At 42.4% G+C, this 22200-nt stretch overlaps 1 protein-coding gene across 2 annotated transcripts in view; it reads right to left on the bottom strand.

Moving 5' to 3' along the window:
- MYL4 (myosin light chain 4) overlaps positions 1–22200 on the bottom strand; it is a 40159-nt gene that overhangs the window by 7582 nt on the left and 10377 nt on the right. The window contains exons 2-3 of one of the 2 annotated variants that reach the window (XM_044005213.1): positions 11685–11871; positions 7609–7636 (exon numbers count right to left, since the gene is read on the bottom strand). In XM_044005213.1, the coding sequence (XP_043861148.1) occupies positions 7609–7636; positions 11685–11871 (215 nt within the window). The remainder of the gene's footprint in view (positions 1–7608; positions 7637–11684; positions 11872–22200) is intronic. The other variant, XM_044005214.1, reaches the window with a different exon arrangement.

The raw sequence follows: 22200 nt of genomic DNA, 5'->3' as shown, positions 1-22200 counted from the left end.
CTTGGTCCTATTGGACCCAATATCTATTTTGATTGTTTCTCCTAAGGCATTATCTGATATTTGAGAGTCTAATTCCAATCGATCCAAGTCCTCAATCCCTTTTTTGGAGCCCACACATCTTCAGGGATCATCTATTTGTTTTCTGAATTTTCCCCCTAAACTTGCTTGTCCTATTATCAAGTGAGTTCAGACCTTCAGTTGGATCACCCTATGTTTCGCAAGGGTCAATAAGGGGAATTTGTGGTGCCCTGTGTGTTTCAGGAACCCCAAAAGTTTTTCACCCAGGACAATTTAGTTTCCTGACTGAGGGTAAGAGGGTGACTTCCAGTTAACCCCAGGTCCTTAATCCTCTTTAGGAGAACTCCTAAAAGTGCTCTGGGAGCTCATTTGGGTCTAGTTTCTAAGAGATAAAGCTTGCTTTTAGGGAGCAGCGAGGTGGCGTAGTGGATAAAGCACTGGCCCTGGATTCAGGAGGACCTGAATTCAAATTCGACCTTAGACACTTTATACTTACTAGCTGTATGACCCTGGGCAAGTCACTTAACCCTCACTGCCCCGAAAAGAAAAAAAAAAAGATGAGATAAAGCTTGCTTTTTCCCCTTTCCTTTTTTCTATTTCTCATTCTTGTTAGTTGTTCAATTTTCAATTTTAAAAAATCACTGGGGGTCAGCTAGGTGGCACAGTGGATAAAGCACCAGCCATAGATTCAGGAGTACCAGAGTTCAAATCTGGCTTCAGACACTTGACAATTACTAGCTGTGTGACCCTGGGCAAGTCACTTAACCTTCATTGCCCTGCAAAATAAATAAATAAATAATCATGGGTTAACATCTTATAAATATAATTAACCACTAGTCTATGACAAACTTTGTAAAATATCCTTTATTTCTTGAATTTGTGTATCTAGTATTGACAGATGTTTGGCTGACACTAGAGGATAGAGAGCTTGTTACATGGTACTTGTCCCTTCCTGTCCTATACCCATTTGGGGTTTGGGATCAGGTTCAGGCTTCAGCAGCCTGACTTTGGTGAGTTCCCTTTTCTTTCCACTCACTGGCTCATTAATAAATCTCCAGGGATGGTGCTGATTATAGTAAAAGTTACAGCTCAAAAGTCTAGGATTGGGAGGGATAGGGTGAAAGAAGATAGATAGTAAATATCATGGGAAAGGGAATAGGATGGAGGGAATTAACAATAGTAACTGTGAAAAAGAGAAAAGGAAAAAAATTGTACAAAAGTCTAGGGTTTCCCCAAATAAGGAGAAGCAAACAAGGTATTTTGTATATAACCATAAATTGGGTATGGGACAGCATATCCAATTGCTACACAGCAAGAAATACTTAACATGGAAGAATTGTAGCATGCATTAACAGAAATACCAGGATTTAAGCCTCATAAGGACATAGAATACTTGGGTTTTGGGGGGGGGGTGAGGCAATTGGAGTTAAGTGATTTGCCCAGGGTCACACAGCTAGTAAGTGTCAAGTGTCTGCGGCCAGATTTGAACTCAGGTCCTCCTGAATCCAGGGCTGGTGCTTTATCCACTACACCACTTAGCTGCCCCAGGACATAGAATAGTTTTACAAGACCACTAGTCAGGCAATATATATTTCACCTTAGCACTGCACTGCCCAACCATTCCCAGGTGCTGCCTGTTTAGGCCAATCCTATTATCAGTGGTTATGCAGAAGGTTCCCCTTCTGTCAACCACTGCCACTCTGGGGATACCTCAACCACTGAACTCAAGGGCCTCCCAAGAATTTCAGACAACTAGAACATCCAAGATATCAGAAAGGAAATATAAAAGAGGCAGAGACTGCCAGAGACCACAGAGGACACAAGTTCACCTATTTGTGCCACATGAGACCAAGGTAGAAAAGAACCCCATCCTTCCCCAGCCCTTACTGTGTGACACTGGACAGAGCCCTCACTGGCATCCCATCTTGCTTCCTCAGGAGTTACAGTTGAGAAGCCTGAGTAAGAAACTGGTCCTTCTCTTAACAGGTGTAGCACCTCACCCCCTTACTACTGTCATAGGATGGGATCAGGGGACTATTAAGTGCTATCTACCTAATTCTAGAATACCACATCCTTTTAGTGCTGAATCATCACATGGCTAGAAACAGCCAGGAAGCTCATCATCCCCAGTCTCCAAAAATAAGTCACCATGTCCTTGGAGTCATAAGAAGTACCTAGGGGAGGGGCAGCTAGGTGGCGCAGTGAATAAAGCACCAGCCCTGGATTCTGTAGAACCTGAGTTCAAATCTGGGCTTAGACACTTGATACTTACTAGTTGTGTGACACTGGGCAAGTCACATAACCCTCAATGCCCCGGAAGAAGAAGAAAAAGAAGAAGAAGCAGCAGCAGCTAGGGGAGTATCTTTGGATACATGGTACTTGGGATGGCCTTTAGAGGTTCATTGAACCTCCTCACATATTACTTTGTATTTGGATGTAATTGTTACCTCTATACCCATCGGCTATGGATTTTCCTTTAGATCTGTACAATCAATTCAATTTCTCCATATTCAGAACTTGCATTTGGGGCCAATGTGCACTTGGCTTAAAGTAGTCCCACTATATCATGGTATACATGCTCTGATCAAACCATATTGTATTTAGAGTGTGATTTTCAACTCTGGGTACAAAATTTTAGGAAGTATAATGATTCATTGTGAAGGATCCATTAGAAGGCAACCAGAACAGTAAAAGTACCTTGAGGTCATATCATCTGAGGATCTGATGAAGGATTAGCATCCTTCTCTTAGAAAAGAGAAGACTTCTGGGGATAGAATGGTGTCATGTGGGGAGGAATCACTCTTGCTCTTCTTTGGCTCCATTGGACAGAGCTATAGGCAGTGGGTAAGAGCTATTGAGAAGCAAATGAGGGGGCAGCTAGTTGGCACAGTGGATAAAGCACCGGCCCTGGATTCAGGAGGACCTGAGTTCAAATCCTGCCTCAGTCACTTGACATTTACTAGCTGTGTGACTCTGGGCAAGTCACTTAACCCTCATTGCCCCACCAAAAAAAAAGTAATGAAATGAGAAGCAAACGAAGGTTTTCTCATAAGGTAAAACTTCCCAACAATTACAGCTCTCCCAAAGTGGAATGGGCATGGGGACCATAAAGAAGGAAAGGGAGAAGAAGGGATGAGAGGGTGGAGATTCTCTCTCACTTAACATCTTTAAGGGAAGGCTAGATTACCACTTATAGGAAATGTTGCAGAGGGAATTTCTAAATAGATAAGGTTCTGAACAGATGACCCCTGATCCCCATCTCCTCCCTCCATGCCTTTGTATGGGCTTTTGCCTAAGTCTTACTAAGTCCTCACCTTAATTTAGTATAATTCCTCATGCCCCTTGAGGTCTGGCCTCTTAAAGAGGCTTTTTCCTAATTCCTCCAGGTACTAGTACTTCACCAGAATTATTATGTATGGATTTTGTATGGATTTCACATTTACTAATGTTTACATGTTGTTTTCATCAAGTAGAGTATAAGGTCCCAATGAGCAGGATCTGTCATTTTTGTCCTTGTATCCTGGAACCTAAGAGTACCTGACCCATTTAGGTGATTTTGTGGTTCAATAAAAATATTTTGTGATTGAATTCTAAGATTCTGTGATTTATCTGGAAAATAGCAGAGGTGAAATTTAACAGTAAGACATGATTTTATTGGTGTAGGGAACACCTGGAGGAGGAAATTCTCTCTGCTTAGATTTGCCAGGACACTGAGAAGTTAAGTGACTTGCCCAGGGTTACACTGCTGGTATGTATCAAGGGCAAAACTTGAACTCAGCACTTTCTGGCTCTACAACCTGTTCTCTGTCCACTATGCTATCTCTCTAAAACAGGGATTCTTAAGCTTTTTGTGACATAAAGAATCCTTTGGCAGTCTAGTGAAAACCTATGGCCCCCCTCTCATAAGGACTTTTATGGGCATTAAGATACATGGCGGCAGTTAGGTGGCACAGTGGATAAAGCAACAAGCCTGTAGTTAGGAAGACCTGAATTCAAGTCTGGCCTCAAACACTTACTATCTGGGTGACCCTGGACAAGTCACTTAACTCTCTTTGCCTCAGTTTCCTCATCAGCAAAATGAGCTGAAGAAGGAAATGGCGAACCATTCCAGTATCTTTGCCAAGAAAACCCCAAAACCCAGTCAGAAATGACTGAAAAATTACTAAACAACAACAAAGAAGATATATAGACTCAAAATGGAAATCAATTATATAAATATACAGTTATTAAAGTCTTTTTTCTAGACCTAAGGTTAAGAACCCCTGCCCTAAATGAACCCTAAAAATCCTTCTAATTCTAAAATCTCATGATCACATCCCCAACCTGGGTGGACCCTCTACACAATTCTTTTGGGGGGAGTGGGGCAATGAGGATTAAGTGACTTGCCCAGGGTCACACAGCTAATAAGTGTCAAGTGTCACATTTGAACACAGGTCCTCCTGAATCCAGGGCTGGTGTTTTATCTACTGCATCACCCAGCTGCCCCCCTTCCCTCTCTCCCCCCCCACCCCACAATTCTTAATGAAATTCTGCTGAGGAAGTTTAGAAAGGAACAAGATTGTTCCTTTCTAAAGGAGAGGGGGAAATGAACTCTGTCCTACTAATGAACCTGTTTCTTCCTATATTCCCCTCGTGGTTTAATGGGCAGACTGGTAAGTGCCCAAAATGAATGTGAGTCAGCCCCGTGTGGTTTCTGTGAAAAGTTCACCCTAGCTCTGGGGTTTATTTAAAGGAGTATGACATAAACCCATGGGTTGAGAACTAATCCCGCCTTGGTACTCTGCATTAGTCAGACTTTGATTCCAGTGCTCTGCTTGGTTCAGTTTTGGTTACTATACTTTAAAAGGTTCAGAGAACTGGGATGGGCCCAGAGAGTGAAAGTGTCTCAGATGAGGAAAGGTTATTAGAAGAATCACATCATTTAGCTTAGTGAAGAGGTTAAGAGGTCATTGAATTACTCTCTTCTTCTGTTTGAAGGGTTTCAGAAGAGGATACTGAATAGAATTTAGAATGTCAGAGTGAAAAGGGACCCCAGGGATCATCTAGCCCTACCTTCTCATTTTACAGGTGAAGAAATTGGAGGCCCAGACTGGTTGAGACCAGCTCATAGTCACACAGCTAATTAAACTAGTGGCAGATCTTGGGATTAGGATCCATCTGTTGACTCCCAGGCTATAGTTCTCTCCACAAAGCCACATGTGGATAGTTCTTTGTGTCCAAAGATCAAACAACTGGCAACGGGTCAAAATTAAGTCAAAAGGGATTCCAATTGGATACAAGAAAGGCATTTTTCATTGTCAGTGATAACCCACTGGAATGGGCTAGTGAGTCATAAACCTCAAAGATATTCAAAATGGGGGTAGCATGTTATAGTAGAAAGAATACTAGATAGAGCCAGACACAGAAGACCTGGATTTGAATTCCAGTTGGGTTGTTGCTGTTGTGTCATTTCAGTCATGTCTGACTCTTTGTGGCCCCATTTTGTGGTTTTCATGGCAAAGATACTAGAATTGTTTTGCCATTTCCTTCTCCAGGTCATTTTACAGATGAGGAACCTGAGGCAAATAGGGCAAAATGACTTGCCCAGGATCACACAGCTAAGAAGTGTCTGAGGCCACATTTGAACCCAGGAAGATGAGTCTTCCTGATTCCAAGCCCAGGGCTCTATCTACTGCACCACCTAGCTGATCCTGTTACCTGGGTAGCCTTGAGTAAATCATTTAATCTCTCTGGGGTTCAGTTCCCTCATCTATAAAATGAAACATGTGCCTCCGGCTTGATCTCCAAGGTTCCCCTTCATGTCTGAATCCTCCAAACCCTTTGTGGTGGCCAGCTCAGAGTCCCAAACATTTTGAAGTTGTAGCAGGTTGATTCTGTACTCTTCCCTCATATACAAGTGAATTTTTTAAAAATTAGTTTTATTTTTAGAACCCCCTACTACCGCTTGGAGAAACTTTGGGATATCACAAAATCAGAGCCAGAATCACTCCTTTAAAATGAACATAAGGGCATTCTATTCTATATTTAGAAGTCAGATAATTCAATCACTCCATTTTACAGATTTTTTAAAAATGAGGCCTAGAGAGATGAGTTGGTTTGCTCAAGGTAATAGAGCTAATAAGCAGAAGAGTCAGGAATCAAACTTTGGTCCTCTGACTCCAAAGCTAGTGTTTGTTTTTCTTCTTCATCATCTTTTTTTGGGGGAGGGGATCAGGATTAAGCCATTTGTCCAGGGTTACACAGCTACAAAGTGTCTGGGCCCCTAATTGAACTCAAGTGCTCCTGACCCCAGAGCAGGAGCTCTATCCACTGTACCACCTAGCTGCCCCTGTTTGTTTTTCCATTTTACCTTTTTTTTTATGCAGGGCGATGAAGATTAAGTGACCTGCCCAGGGTCACACAGCTAGTAAGTGTCAAGTGTCTGAGGCTGGATTTGAACTTAGGGCCTCCTGAATCAAGGGCTGGTGCTTTATCCACTGCACCACCTAGCAGCTCCCTCCATTTTATCTTGATGCTTCTCTTACCTACCTGAATGCCAGAACACTCTTCATTTCCATTACCTTCCCTCCCTGGCTTCCTTCAAGGCCCAGCTAAAATCCTACCTTCTAAGAAGACTTTTCCAGCCCCCCTTAATGCTACTGCTGCCTTCCCTCTGTTGGTTGGTTATCCCCAATTACATCCATGTCTCATTTGTTTATGGTTCACATATTTGCCCATCGTCTCTCCCATTAGAAAGTAAGCTCCCTGAGGGTAGAGACTGTCTCTTGTCCTTCTTTAGATCCACAGAGCTTGCCCCAGTGCCTGGCCCAGAGGAAGCACTTAATAGACATCTATTGACTGACTTGTTGAATAACTGGACCAAATGATCCCTTGAGGTCGCTTCCAACCCCAGGAATCTAAGATCCTTTGCCTTTAAGGCAAATATAGAGGTGGAAGAGATCTCTGAACTTAGAGATAACCACAATAGAGGCCCCCCTCTTTATCTTGAATCAGTGTGTTGGCAGGTGATGGGTAATATCATTCTCCATAGCTTTAAAGTCACACTGCTTCTTGGTCCCTAGGGACTTTCCCTGTGGAGGGGTGCCCTTTAGCTGGGATGAACTGAAGCCCATATGGAGAAGAAGGAGAACAGAAGACAAATGAGTCGTTTATATGGGATGATGGGAGGCCTAGGAGGAGTTCAGTATTAAATTTTCTAACCTAGTATAGGCCCATTCTGGAAGACCTTGTAGTGGGGTTTGGGATAGGCGGTAGTGATGTCAGATTGCCTTGAGGGGAGGCATGAGGATGAGGGGAGGAGTAAAGGTAAACACTGCTCCTCTACTCCAAGGAACAGATGGGGTCAAACTTTCTCGCAGGACACTGAACCCCTGACAAGATACAGTTCATAGGCCTGGACATAAAAGGATCACAACTGGCCAGGGCTACATCTTAAGGTTTCAAAATAACTTGGCTAGAGGACTGAGCAACTGTCAGAGGTTCTGGGAGACTCCTGGAGAATCCAGACAGGCCTTCTCTAGGGAGGTGTAGGTTCTCATCAAGAAAGGGGAGAGGCCACAGCAATGGCAGGGAAGGAGAGGTAGTACTCACCTTCTATCTGGTCAGCGGAGAAATCAATCTGTGGGGAGGGAGAGAACAGAGTGGTGAAGGGTAATGACAGGATAGAAACTCTAGTTACTGTATTGTAAAGGGCATGATGGGTGGGAGTCTGGACCTCCCTAGATGCTGGCTTGCTGAGGAGTAAGGTTAGAGTATATTCTGTGGAATAGAATGGAATGGGAAAGGAAAAGAAATGGGAGGAGTAGGGAAGGAACCAGTGAATTTGGGGGTGGGGGAGGAATAAGAGAGAAGGAGGAATCAAGGATGATCAAGAGATTACAAACCTCAGTGATTGGAAGGATGGAAATCTTCTCACACAACTAAGTTCAGAAAAATGGTGGATTGAAGGTAAAAAAAATGAGTTCTGTTTTTGACATTCTGAGTTTGAAAATCTCTCTTCTTTTCATCTCCTTCTCTCAGTTCACTTGGCTACCATCTGAGTTTAGGCCCTCATCACCTCTCACACACCTAGACTTCTACAGAAGCCTCAGAGTTCTCCCTGCTCTAATGTATAATTCATTGCCAAAGTGATTTTATTAAAACAGAAGCTGGACCATGTCACTCTCCTACTCAATAAACTCCAGTGGCTCATTGTCTGGTCTAGGATTAAACATAAGCTCCTCTGTTTAGCATTTAAAGCTCTTCATAACCTGACTCCAATTTACCTTCCTGGCTTTATTATGTGTTTTTGCCATTCATATACACGATAGTCCAGCCAAACTGGTCATACAAAATATTCCATCTTTGTTACTGTATCCCCTGCTTCTGGCACAATGCTCGACACAAAGTAGGTGCTTAATAAATGCTTGTTGTTAAGGATTGAATAGAGGCAGGGACCAGATAGAACCTGTATCTGTGATTTCCCTGGTAAAGAAAATTCCCATGTGAGTATGCCCTTTCTACCAAAGAAAGCCAACATCTTCTCTGCAAGTATGAATCTCAGACAGTTGACTGTAGATAGTACTAAGAGGTTTATGATTTTTCTAAGGTAACAACACAGTCAGTGTTGGTGAGCCCTACAGCCACAGGAGTGTGCAGAGGGCCAGGACAGTGTGGGGGAGCTAAGCAAAGCACTGAGTAACCATCTCTTAACCTGGGGTCTGTGAATTTGTGTTTAAAATCTTCTGATAATTATGCTTTAATGTAATTGGTTTCCTTTGTAATTGTTATATATTTTATGCATTTAAAAACTTCTTCTGGAAAATAAATGAATGAATAAATAAAGAGATAGATTAATGAATAAGTAAAATTTTTTAAAAATAAATAATAAGTAGTGGATAAACAAACAAATAAATAATGAGTGAAAAATAAATGAATGAGTGAATAGATAAGTAGATAGGTAGGTATATAGATAGATAAATAGATGATAGAAAGATAAAATAAAAACATTCTTCTGACTGAGCATCCATAGGCTTCATCAGACTGCCAAAGGGTTTTGTAGAACAGGATACTTTGTGGAATGGAATTAGAGGAGAGGAGAGGAGAGGAGAGGAGAGGAGAGGAGAGGAGAGGAGAGGAGAGGAGAGGAGAGGAGAGGAGAGGAGAGGAGAGGAGAGGAGAGGAGAGGAGAGGAGAGGAGAGGAGAGGAGAGGAGAGGAGAGGAGAGGAGAGGAGAGGAGAGGAGAGGAGAGGAGAGGAGAGGAGAGGAGAGGAGAGGGAGGGAAGAAGAGAGGGCAAGGCAGAGGAGGAGAGAGGAGAAGAAAACTAGGTGAGAAGGGGGAGGTGTAAGGGGAGGAGTAAAGGATGGCTGAGAGATTTCAAACCTCAGTGACACATGAGGTTTGAAATAATAGCGGAAAAGAAAAAAAAAAAGGTTAAGAGCACCTGGGGGAGAGAGAAGGTCTAGAGAGAGGTGGTGGCAGTGTGCTGGTTTCACTGACTCATCTGCTGAAACAATTGCCAGGGTCAAAGGAGGCACCGCTGGATGGCTAGCTAGAGAGCCCAGCCAGGCAGTGGCTGTCCAAATGGAGTGGTGCTTAATCCCAACACGATAAAGATAATAGCAAAGGGCTGTCACGACGAGTGGCATTGTACCTGCCAGGCTCTGCCCATAAAGGGAGAGAGACACAAGACGTGCAAAAGCCTTTGGAGCCCTTCAGGACGGAGCCCAGATGAATGCTGGCTTTACGACCTTGCCTGCATCCCTGTCTATCCCCCAGCTCTGTCCTGAGGGCCGGCCTCCCTTGTCTCCTGCCCCACCCCTCCCAGCCCCAGCCCAGTTATAAATAGCTCTCTGAGGCTCGACCTCCCTCGTTTTGGTGTGGAGGCTTAAAATTACTCCATTCCCCTGAGGAGCTTCTTTGGCCACCTCTACCCAGACTCCTTTTTCTAGCTTCCCCTCCCAGAATAAGTCCTTCCCCAGTCTGCTCTGTGAATTTGGAGAATTCAGCTCAGCAGCCAGCTTGGTGAGGGATACACCTATTCTGAGGAAAGGAACATTCCCATTCAGGGGCTAAAGGCAAGAGAGACAAAAGGTCAAGACATTGCCCCTACTCTAGATTCAACCCTACGAGCAACCAGAGCATGACTTATGCTTCTGACATGGGTGGAGATAGTACTAAATACAGAGGAAGTCCTCAAATGCAGAGGAAAAGAAAACTGGAACCAAAGAAAAAAAGTGGGAAAAAAATAGCACAAAAATAGCTATGAAAATAGTCTGTGTTCAGGGGCAGCTAGATGGCGCAGTAGATAGAGCACCAGCCCTGGAATCAGGGCCTGAGTTCAAATCCAGCCTCAGACACTTAACACTTACTGGCTGTGTGACCCTGGGCAAGTCACTTAACCCCAATTGCCTCACCAAAAAAAAAAAAAAGAAAAAAAATAGCCTGTGTTCAATCACCCGCGGATAACCTTATATCTGATTGCTTACCGCCTCAGGGAGGGGTGAGGAGGAGGGACCTCAAAACTTTAAATCAAAATGTTTATTTTTTAAAATAAAAGTAAATAAATATTTTTTAATGTAGAGGAAAAGAGACAAGGTAGGAGATTTTTAGCTTGACATGAGGGAAGTACCATTAACATGCTGCATGTGGTCACAGTGTTGACAGTGGCTTCAACTATGCTAGCGTTGTCATTGGAAGGCATTGGGAATGTAAAAGGGTAACAGAGAATGGGAAGAGATCGTCTAAATGCTACCTGCCCTTTAAGAACCACCCCAAATCCTGCCTACTCCACCAAGTCTTCCCTGCCCAGCCTGTAAGGGTCTCTACATCTCTCCCCTGAGCTCCTCTACTTCTTATTACCCTCCAAACATGGTATAGTAGAGAGAGCAACAGATGGGGAGTCTGAAGACCTAGGTTTGAATCCTGGCCCTGGGACTTGCTAGGCTGTATGTATGGCCTGAGGAAAGTAATTCCCCTCTCTGATGCTCAATTTTCTCATCCATAAAATAAAGGGGTCTGCAAAGACCTTCCACACCTAAATCCCATGAACTATTCACTTGGCACTTCTCATACACTGGTTTATAGGGTAAGTTATCTTTTTTATGTCTGTGTATGTCTATTCTCCCCAACTAATTCAGTAGCATCTCAAAAGTGGAAACTATCTTTAAAAAACAAAAAAGCCCAAAAACTTCTATCTCCCAAAGTCCCTAACACAGTACTTTGAACATAGAAGCCTCTCAAAAAATGCTTCTTGAGTGACTGATTCAAGGCTAAGGTCATTGTACAGTGATACTTCCCCTTCCTTAGCTTCCCGTTCCTCTCTATCAGTGGTTCTTAACCTGGGGTCTAGTGAACTTCTTGTTGTTTGTCAATTTTTTTTTGATAACCATATTTCAATATTATTTCTTTCCTTAATAATCTAATGTATTCTACTTTATGCATTTAAAAACATTCTTCTAAGAAGAGGTCCCCAGGCTTCAGCAGACTGCCAGAGAGGTCTAAGACATAAAAGATTAAATACATCATGTGCCTATTCCCTAGAGCAGGTACATTCTAGTATTCTGCCCAGTAAGGCGCTAATTTAGTCCAGAAATGTACTTCACCTATGTGTACCCCTACCCCACCCTCCCAGAATGGGAAAAGGTTCTTTCTTGATCCCTTTCCTCCCAACTAGATACATCTCACCTTCACACTCTTTGGGTCAAAGGCAGGTTCCTTGGGGGCTTCTGGAGCAGGAGCAGGGGCAGGAGCTGGGGCTGGGGCTGGAGCTGCGGCTGGCTTGGCTGCCTCTTTTTTGGGTTCAGGCTTCTTGGGAGGCATGGTGCTGGGATCTCTGGTGGGACTGGAAACCCTAAGAGGAAGTAAGGAGAGCCTGGAAGACAGAGAGACAGGAGCCTTGGGTTTCTCTGTCCCTTATATCACTGACCTGAGGCCCCCCTCCCCCAAGGGGTTGGGCCAGAGCAAGAGCAACTGTCACTGACTATAAAAGGAAGAAACACCCACAGGGTCCAGCTGACAATTGTCCATTGTCACCAGGTTTGGGGCTACCAAGCCCCACCTTCTGCTTCCACCATAGCCCTGGCATCCAGGCTCAGAACAGACTGCCCTCTTCCTGTTGCCTGGGAGAAACACAAGAAACACAGAGGGGATAGGGGACCAGGGCCCCCTTAAAAATGCCAGAGTCTGACCACAGTGATGAGCCAACATGTAGCAGCTGATAACCCCACACACAAAGCTCAGGGGAGTGCGGGGCTTTTTTTAGCCCCTCCTGGGCGGGGGTTGCCTGATGCACATTCCTTTTAGGCAGAGATCTGCTCTGCACCCTCCACTCTCAACCTATCCAGGGGGCTCAGCTTTCGTGCCCAGAACCCCACAGTGAAAGGAGATGGACTGAAGGATAATTAATCCATTCTAGGGACCGTCCTCTTATCACCCGTGCCATGACCTCCAGGTTCCCCAAATCATGAGCCTCCATAAACTAAAGTCACTGAACTTCTCTCACATTCATTCATTCAAAAATGTTTGTCAAATGTCCTCTTTACACAAGTGCTCTGGTCCCTGAGACTAGAGTCATAACTAGTGTTAGGGAAAAGGGACTTTGCCTCAGAATGCTGACAAGGTATGGGGAGGGTATTACGCTGGGGGGAGTGCTAATGCTTCACACTGTGGTCTTCTGCAGGCCCACACCACTCAGGACCACTGCTCTGTGGCTCATTGACCTATCGACCCCCAACTATTTTTGCCCCCAATAAAAGAATTCCTAGTTAAGGCTCTACCTGAAAATTGCCCATAAGCACTATAAGGTACTATATTTCCAAGTCATTCATCACAGACCCATAGAATTTTTAGAACTGTAAGGGGCCTGAGAGATCTTGGTCCTGAGCACAGCACAAGATTTTTTCAGGCGGTGACCAAAGATAGGCATGAAGGGCTGAGGAGGGGTTGGGCCCTGGAGTCTGATCCCTGAAGGGGCAGAAGAGGGAGGAGAGCTGGGTTTAAATCTAGCCTCAGACACTTTACTCACTATGTGACCCTGGGCAAGTCACTTAACTGTTTGCCTCAGTTTCCTCATCTATAAATTGAGCTAGAGAAGGAAATGACAGTTTTTTTGCCAAGAAAACCCCAAATGGGATAGCAAAGATTCGGACACAACTGAAAATGACTGAGCAACAACAGCTTTCTGACTCCAAGTCCAGAGCTCTCTCTCCACTGCACCACCTAGCTCCCTTAAGGAATAGGAGAATTGTAGAATATTATACAGTCTTAGAGCTAGAAGGAACCCTAGAAATGATTTTGTTCAACCACCTCACATTATAGAGCACGATGTATTGAGCAGGAGCCTAGACCCAAAGTCAAAAGACCTGACCTTAACTCCCAGCTTGAAGACAAGTTTCAGTTTCATCATCTGTAAAATGGAATTGATTGTACTCACTTTCCACCTACCTGGAAACATACTGCAAGGAAAGTATTTTGTAAAGTTTCACATGATACATATGCATACCTATACATGTATAAATATACATGAATATACACATACACATATATGTGAGTTAAATACATAATAATTCCCTTCAACAAACATCAGCTAAGTGCCTGTTGCTGAGAACTGTTCTAGGTTCTAGAAATACAAATATAAAATCAGATATTTTCTATGCCCTCAAATATCTTATAATTTAGTAGAGAGGAGACCCATCCATATAACTGCAATCCAAATGAGAAAATTAGTACAAAGCAGAGGTCTATAAAAAAGGGAACGATTCTCAAGGATAGAAAATAATCCCTTTCATCTAGAGGAAACCAATGAGGAAAACTGAGGCTCAAAGCAGTGACTAGAGAAATAAAAAAGCACCTGAAATCCCAAGTTCTCTAGGTAGTCTTCCATTCCCCTATGCAGCAACTACTAATTATTCCTTTACTCTGCTCTCACCTCTTTTCCTTTATCTTTTTCTTATCTGTTCCCTAAATTATCTTGCTTTCTCTAATCACTTCTTACTCTACTTACTCCCTTTTTCTTTCTTTATCTTCTCCCCAGCCTAGTTCACTTCATGGCATCTGCAGTTCCCAGATGCTTGAAGGGCTCAGAATAGAAGGGGGAAAGGAAAGAGGAAGATAACGTTTAGCCTCTCCTCAAATCCCATGCCCCATCCCATTTCAAACACCTAGCTCTCAGGACTGAGTTTGGGGCCCTGCCAAGGAGAGAAGAACAAACACAAAATCTGAGAGCCAGTGAGATATATTGGAAAGAATGCTGGCCTGAGAGTCAGGAAACCTAGAAGCTAACCCTGGTTATAACAATGACTAACTGTGACCTTGAATATGTCTTAGGCTTCATTTACTCATCAATAAAAGAGTGGGTTGGAACACCACAGACCTTTCCGGTAAGAACAGGAGCAAAACAAGGCTATCCATTGTCATAACTATTATTTGATAAAATTCTAGAAATGGAAGGCAGAGCAACAGGACAAGAAAAAGAAATTGAGAGAACACAGACAAAGAAGAAAAAAATTATAGCTTTTGCAGACGGTATTGTTTATTCAGAGAACTCTAGACATTCAACTAAAAAGTTAATTGAAACAATAACTTCAATAAATAGCAGACTATAAAATAAACCCACAAAATCATCAGCTTTTATGATGTTACCCACAAAACTCAGCAGAAAAAAATTAAAACACAAGAAATTCTATTCAAAACAACAATAAGATGAATAAAGTATCTACAAATCTACTTACAAACAAGATGCACAAAGGAATGTATTTATAGATTCATTGCCAGACAAATCAACCAAAGGATTATCTTATAGAACTTGAAAAAAAACAACTTTATCTGGAAGCACAAAAATGTCAAGAATCTCAGGGGAAATAATAAATAAAAGTGGGAAGAAAGAGGACCTAGCTGTACCATGTTAAAAAAAAAAAAAAAAGGTGATCCATGGAATAGAATAGCTACACAAAACTCAGAATGAATTGAACATAGTAGTACCACATTCAACAAGCCCAAGGATCCCAAATAGTGGGCTAAGGGTTTATTATTATACAAATATTACTGGGAAAATCGCAAAAGCAGATTCATAGAGATTAGGTTAGGAACAATGTTTCACACAATATATCATAAAAATCTCCAAATGAATATATAACATAGATATAAAAGGTCATATCATAGTCAAATTATAGGAGCAGGGAAGAGGATACCTTTCATAACTGTGGATGGAGGTCTTGACCAAACAAAGGATATAGATGATCACAAAAGGTAAAATGGGTAATTTGAATTACTCCAAATAGAAAAGGTTTTGCACACATAAAATCAATAGAAATAGAATTCAAATAAAAATAGGTACCTGAGGGGAAAAAATCTTTGCAGCAAATTTTTCTGATGGAAATCTGGTATCTAAGAAATATAAGGAATTGAAACAAATAGACAGTAAAAGGATGTGATTAATCAGTTTTAACCCTGAGGTTCCGCTTCAAATCCATCAAATTGGTAAAGATGACAAAAAAGGAAAATGACAGTGTTAAAGAGGCTGTGGGAGGACAGGCACACTAATGCACTGTTAATGCAGCTGTGACTTGGTCCAGCTATTCTGGAAAGCAATTTGGAACTATTCTCTGTGCATACCCTTTGACACAGTGATACCACTACTAGGTATATACCTACCAAAGATAGAGGGAAAGGATCTATATATACAAGAATACTTATGTAACCCAAGCCCCAAAGCCCATTGGTATGAGAATTTCTCTTCACTGGTGGACAGCAAGCCTAATCACTGACTGAGAGGAAGTAGAATTGGTGACGAGGAAAGAAAAAAGAAATTAGGTCTCTTCAATCTCTTTGAGCTCTTCTGGTTTCTAGCGATGTGACAGAAGATATACGATGTTAACCTTCCTTCAGGTTGCTGAAGTGAGGGAAAGCTCTGGGAGAAATCAAGATGAGAGAAGCTGGAATCTTCATCATGTCCCTGTGGCCAGCTTACTACATTAGAGACTTCAGGAATTTCCCTTTGGATGAGATCAATGACACTTCTTCTCTTAGTTGAGCTGACTTATCTCACTTCCAATGAAAGAGTTTCTTCACTCTGTATTATATGGTTTCTATTCTCATATGTATACTTTCTCTGATTTCTGTTTTGCTATTGACTTGGATAAATAAGTTTCTTTGCTATTTGCTATTGTGTGTTCATTGTGGAATTAGTATTTGGTGGGAAGGAAGTCAAACCTTGGATATAGAGTTTGGGGTTCCCCGCCCCATTAAGGAACAGTGAAAAGAACTTTAGCTTGAACCTAAAAATCACATCCCCTATATTAATAATATTTAAAGGAGCAAATAGATATAACTCTAACCCAGCATTACCCCCCTCTCTAGGAGAACAGGGTGTGGCTGACCTCTAGTTCCCAACCTCCTACTTCCCCTCTTGGCAGGAATTAAAGACTCCCTTGGAGAAGGGTAAGGAGAGGATAAGGTAGAGATGTATCTATTCCTGCTTCCCAGAAATTCACACACACACACACACACACACCACCACCACCACCACCAACTACCACCACTCCACACTACATGTGGGAGAGAGCTCACACTTATAACATCACTTTTTGTTATAGCTAAGAACAGGAAATAAAGTGGGTGCTCATCAACTGAGGAACGGCTGGACTAATAAGTTATGGTTATTTCAAAGAGAAATAATGAAAGGGATGGATTCAGAGAAATCTATAAATCCTTGTATGAACTGATGTAGAGTGAAATGCACAGAACTCAGAGAACAATATATTACAATTTTGGGGGATGAAGGAATAAGTATTTGTTAAGTGCCTACTCTGTTCCAGGCACTAAAAACTGTATAAATGTTTCATTTGAGCACCAGTCCTGGATTCAGGAGGACCTGAGTTCAAATCGGACCTCAGACACTTGACACTTACTAGCTGTGTGACTCTGGGCAAGTCACTTAACCCTCATTATCCTGCCCCCCCAAAAAAATACATAGAAGAGAGAAGGAAGTTCAGAAAGGGACACAGACAATCAGACGGCATTGGTACTGTTGTGCTAAATGTACTATGAGTTTTTAAAATAAAATAACTGGGGGACACAGTGGATAAAATACCGGCCCTGAATTCAGGAGGACCTGAGTTCAAATACAGTCTCAGACACTTGACACTTACTAGCTGTGAGACCCTGGGCAAGTCACTGAATCTTCCTTGCCCCACAGAATAAAATAAAATAGCCTGTACCCTCATAATTTTATATTAAATCCTTTTTTCTGTTCTTTTGCTATGGAAATGGTCTTGTTTGTCACATTCACAATAAAAAAAAATAAAATTCCCCAATAAATTAATCAATGAGCAAATAAATAAACAAGTGAATAGAGAGACAGATGAATGAATGACTAAAATGAAGAGGTTGAGCCGGATGATCTGTAGGGTCCTTTCCAGCTCTAATACTCTGTGGTTTTAGTAAAGGAAAGTGTCATCCCATTTCCCTCCTCCCTCAAAACTGAAGGGCAGAACCTTCCTCTTTTCTGTATTTAAGGAGTCTTTGAGAGAGACAGAGAATGTGTGTGTGTGTGTGTGTGTGTGTGTGTGTGTGTTTGTAGAAGGGCACAGATAAAGAGGATTGTGGGGCAGCTGAGTGATCTGGACACAGTATCACTTTAGCTCTCCAACTACCTAGAGCAGGAGATACTGCTGCTCTCCTGCAGAGGCTTGACAAGGATCGGGTGTATTGACCAGAGAAGTCTTAGCCTCTGGCATCCTTGGAGCTGGTTCTCTGTTGTAGCCTAGAGAAGGTTTGACAATGAAATAGGGAGCCTCTAGCAGAGTGTGTGACAGTGTTTCAGGGATGGGGGAGCAGAGCTGGTGGCTTTTGTGAATAAGTGGAGAGGGATTTGGGGGGAACTCCTGTGGGAACTTGTCTTGCAGCCTAGATGAAGAGGGGGAGAAAGTCATGACGGAAGTAGAGGGATCCCTGATAGGGGAGAGGAGAGGGCTTCAGCTTAGGGCAATGTAGAAGCTTAAAGAGGGTGAAATGGTGAAATTGAGGTGAAAGTGGAAAAGCTAATGCCTTGAACTGCTGATTTCTTATGTCTTGTCCAAAATTCTGCTATGGGGGCAGAGTAGATGTCAGGGAATTAGGGAGAAATAAAGCTCATTTTTTCAAGCTTAAGTCCTGGCAGAATATGTTACCATTGCCCCAAGTCTTCTGTGCTTTCCACCTTTCTTTACAATGCTAGAAGAAACCTGCAGGGGCAGCTAGGTGGTGCAGTGGATAGAGCGCTGGCCTTGAAGTCAGGAGTACCTGAGTTCAAATCCGGCCTCAGACACATAACACTTACTAGTTGTGTGACCCTGGGCAAGTCACTTAACCCCAATCGCCTCACTAAAAGGAAAAAAAATTAAAAAAAAAAAAAAAAAAAAGAAACCTGCAATGGGGGGGGGGGGGGGCTGGGCAGTGATAGGATGTTCCTTGTATTATAAACTGGGCAGTGAAGGATGTGCTGTCTGTGATAAATTGCTTGGATATTAGACTTTTTTTAAACAAATGTCTGAGTTTGTGTTGTCTCCCTTTCCCTTACCCCCTTGACTTGTAAGGCCAATTGAAAGTGTCTGGTTTGTGTTTATCTCTTTTTTTTTGTCTTTATTCTCTTGGGAGCAGGGGTGGCTGCCCCACCTTTCCTCTTCCCCCTTCCTTTGCCTCCATTCTTCTTTTCAACATTAAAAGTTGATTGATGAAAAAAAAAAACCCGAAGGGCAGAACATGTTCTTTCTTTCATCTATTTGATTTCTAAGGTGAAATATAATAACAATTTCTATAAATATAGGTTGATGGGATAAAAATCTAAAGGATGTGCTAAACCCAGGATGCCAGACAGGTCTAAAACATGGTCCAGAGCAGCTAGGTGGCACAGTGGATAGAGCACTCCTGGAGTCAGGAGTACCTGAGTTCAAATCCAGCCTCAGACACTTAACACTTACTAGCTGTGTGACCCTGGGCAAGTCACTTAACCCCAATTGCCTCACTAAAAAAAAAACAAAAACAAAACAAAAAAAAACAATCCCATAGTCCTACCACAAAAGTGTGGGGTTGGAAGGGGGTGAGAAGAGAGGAAATAACTGTGGGGAAGCATGGAGCTGGGGCTGGAGTAGAAGGGACCTGAAGGATTGGTTAACAGGGATGGAGGTAGAACAGGGATGGCTGAGAGGAGGAGACGGGAATGAAACCAGAGAAGACAGAGCCGGACAGAGGAGGGGGAAGGGCAGCAGCTGGGAACCCAAAGTGTGAAATAGCTTGCATCTTAGGAAGCAGGTGGCAGATCCCTGGGGTCAGGATGCCTGCCTGTCAAGATACACTTAAGACAGGAGCCGCCCAGGCTGAAACCTTAGCGCTTTTGCTGAGGTAGTGAGGGCTCTCCCAAATCAGTCCATGATTCTCCCTAAGTTAGGCCAGCTGAAAAAGTGTCTGGGCACTTAGTTCAGACAGATATGCTGACTATGTGAGATATGAAGATCCCTGGCTTGAGACTGTGGATACCTGAAATCTAGTCATGGCTCTGCCTGTTATAATTAATTCTACAGATCACGGGGTTGAAGTATGAGGCTAATGTCACCAGAAATAGGGGTTTGATCTCTATATGATATTTTGTCTTTTCAATAACCACAGACTTTCCTTAACCTCAAACCATAATGCATGTCCTAAGGATGGCTGTGAGTAGAAATTCAATTCAATTTAATAAGAATTTATTAAGCAATACTAAATATTGGGGACTGGAATACAAAACTGAACATGGAAAAGGCCCTAACTTCTATTTATTTATTTATTTGTTTGTTTGTTTATTTTTGCGGGGAAAATGAGGGTTAAGTGACTTGTCCAGGGTCACAGAGCTAGTAAATGTCAATTGTCTGAGGCCGGATTTCAACTCAGGTCCTCCTGAATCCAGGGCCGGTGCCTTATCCACCATACCACCTAGCAGCCCCTTTCTTTTTCTTTTTTTTCCCCTGCCTTTGTATTCTCAGTGTCTAGGAGTACCAGGTACATAGTTGGTGCATAATAAATGTTAATAATTTTTTTAAATGTTTGTTAATTGGTTGATGGAATGAGAAGAAAATTTTCTATACTGACATCTCCCTAACTAGCCAGAGCTTGCAAAATTTAGCTAACATCATATTTTAGCTCCAGTGATTAATTGGTTGATTAGCAATAGACTTTCTGGCTCAACCTTATTACCTCTATTTACTTAAGATGAGTATGTCAAGTAACTAGGTACAGTTTGGGTATTAATGGTCAGTCTACAAATTCCAGCTTTATCCCTTATGTTTACTGACTTGTTTATCATTTTCCCTGATGTGATCTTCCCCTTCCGCTAGTTCTTCTATGATATGTAAATCTTTACCTTCTCCTTCTGCCCTCAGTAAAATTCCACTGCATCTGTCCTGGTTTGCTGAAACTGCTGCTCAGGGCTCACTGGGTGAGTCTATTCTCTAAGCATATAATAAGCAAGTTATTAAAATATTTCTGCTTATTGATAAGTAAGATCATCAGCAGTACCTGTCAATGAATTATTGGACAATTTTTATGACAATGGTCTATCTGTGTCTCATTTTGTTCTAATCCTAAGCCTAAACCACCCAACCAACCCAAGTCAGGCCTGGCCCAGAACAGTGAGCACAGCCAGGATTAGCTAGGGAGTGTGGCTCTCCTTGTGTTTGAAATGAAGGGTTACTGTGAAGGAAGAGGAAACTTGAGTGATCAGATGGCCAGATACAGGAGTCTGGAAAATATCTACTGATCACCTCTTGGAATAAACCTCAAATTAAAAGCACCCAGGTATTTCATAGCCACAATCCAGTTTAATAATAATAATAATGCAAACATCCAATAAGAGTTCAGGTACTAAGAAGACACAGTCAGGACTACACAAGATGTGACATCAGCTATCATAAAGGAATGAAAATCTTATAATACAACATTCCCAAAAGAAAAAGGAAAAAGGCTTACAACCAAGAATAATTTATACCAGAGAAACTGAATATCATCCAGGGGAAAAGTAGATCTTCAGTAGAATAGAGGAATCACACATTTTTTACTAAAAAAAAAAAAGACTTGAGTCTAGAAGAAACTTTCAAATGCAAACAAAGTTGTCAAAAGAAATTAGAAAGGGAAATACATTTGAGCAATTAATTAGAAGAGGCTAAATGGTGATAAGACAGCTAGGTGGCACAGTAGAGCCAAGACTGGAGTCAGAAAGACTCCTTTTCCTGAGTTCAAATCTGGCCTCAGACACTTACTAGCTGTATGACCCTGAGCAAGTCACTTAACCCTGTTTGCCTCAGTTTCCTCATGTGTCAAATCAGTTGGAGAAGAAAGTGGCAAACCAGTAAGTATCTTTGCCAAGTAAAACCCAAATGGCATCAGGAAGAGTAAACTGAACAACAACAAAGACAAATGATGATAAAGTCCTTACATTCAAATAGGACAAGAAAAGATAAACACCACTAGGCCTGGGTATAGTATTGTTCTATTGCTTGGCTTTTTTTTTTTTTTTTAGTGAGGCAATTGGGGTTAAGCGACTTGCCCAGGGTCACACAGCTAGTAAGTGTTAAGTGTCTGAGGCCGGATTTGAACTCAGGTACTCCTGACTCCAGGGCTGGTGCTTTATCCACTGCGCCACCTAGCCGTCCCCGAAATAAATTATCTTTTATTATTATTATTATTTTTGTGGGGCAATGAGGGTTAAGTGACTTTCCCAAGGTCACACAGCTAGTGTCAAGTGTCTGAGGCTGGATTTGAACTCAGGTCCTCCTGAATCCAGGGTTGTTGTTTTTCCACTGTGCCACCTAGCTTCCTACTGTTTGGCTTTTAAGAAAGGAAAAAGGGGGAGGGGGCATTAGGGAAGATATGAGGAAGAAGAAGGAACTCACTTTTCCCATAATCAGAAAGCAAAGGAGCATAAAAACAGGGCTGAGGGGGTAGCTAGGTGGTGCAGTGGATAAAGCACAGGCCCTGGATTCAGGAGGACCTGAGTTCAAATCTGGACTCAGACACTTGACACTTACTACCTGTGTGACCCTGGGCAAGTCACTTAACCCCAACTGCCTCACTAAAAAAAAAAACAAAGACAGTTCTAGACCTCAAGGGATTTACATTCTAATGAGAAAGGCAACACACATAGTAGAGAAACACTTCCATTGGAAAGATGCTGAGAAGGTTAGTGGGATCACCC

The sequence above is a fragment of the Dromiciops gliroides genome, chromosome 4 (assembly GCF_019393635.1).
Source record: "Dromiciops gliroides isolate mDroGli1 chromosome 4, mDroGli1.pri, whole genome shotgun sequence".
Classification (NCBI taxonomy): Eukaryota; Metazoa; Chordata; class Mammalia; order Microbiotheria; family Microbiotheriidae; genus Dromiciops; species Dromiciops gliroides.
Note: the sequence above shows the minus strand (reverse complement) of the source record. Positions and strands in the feature narration are given on the sequence as shown.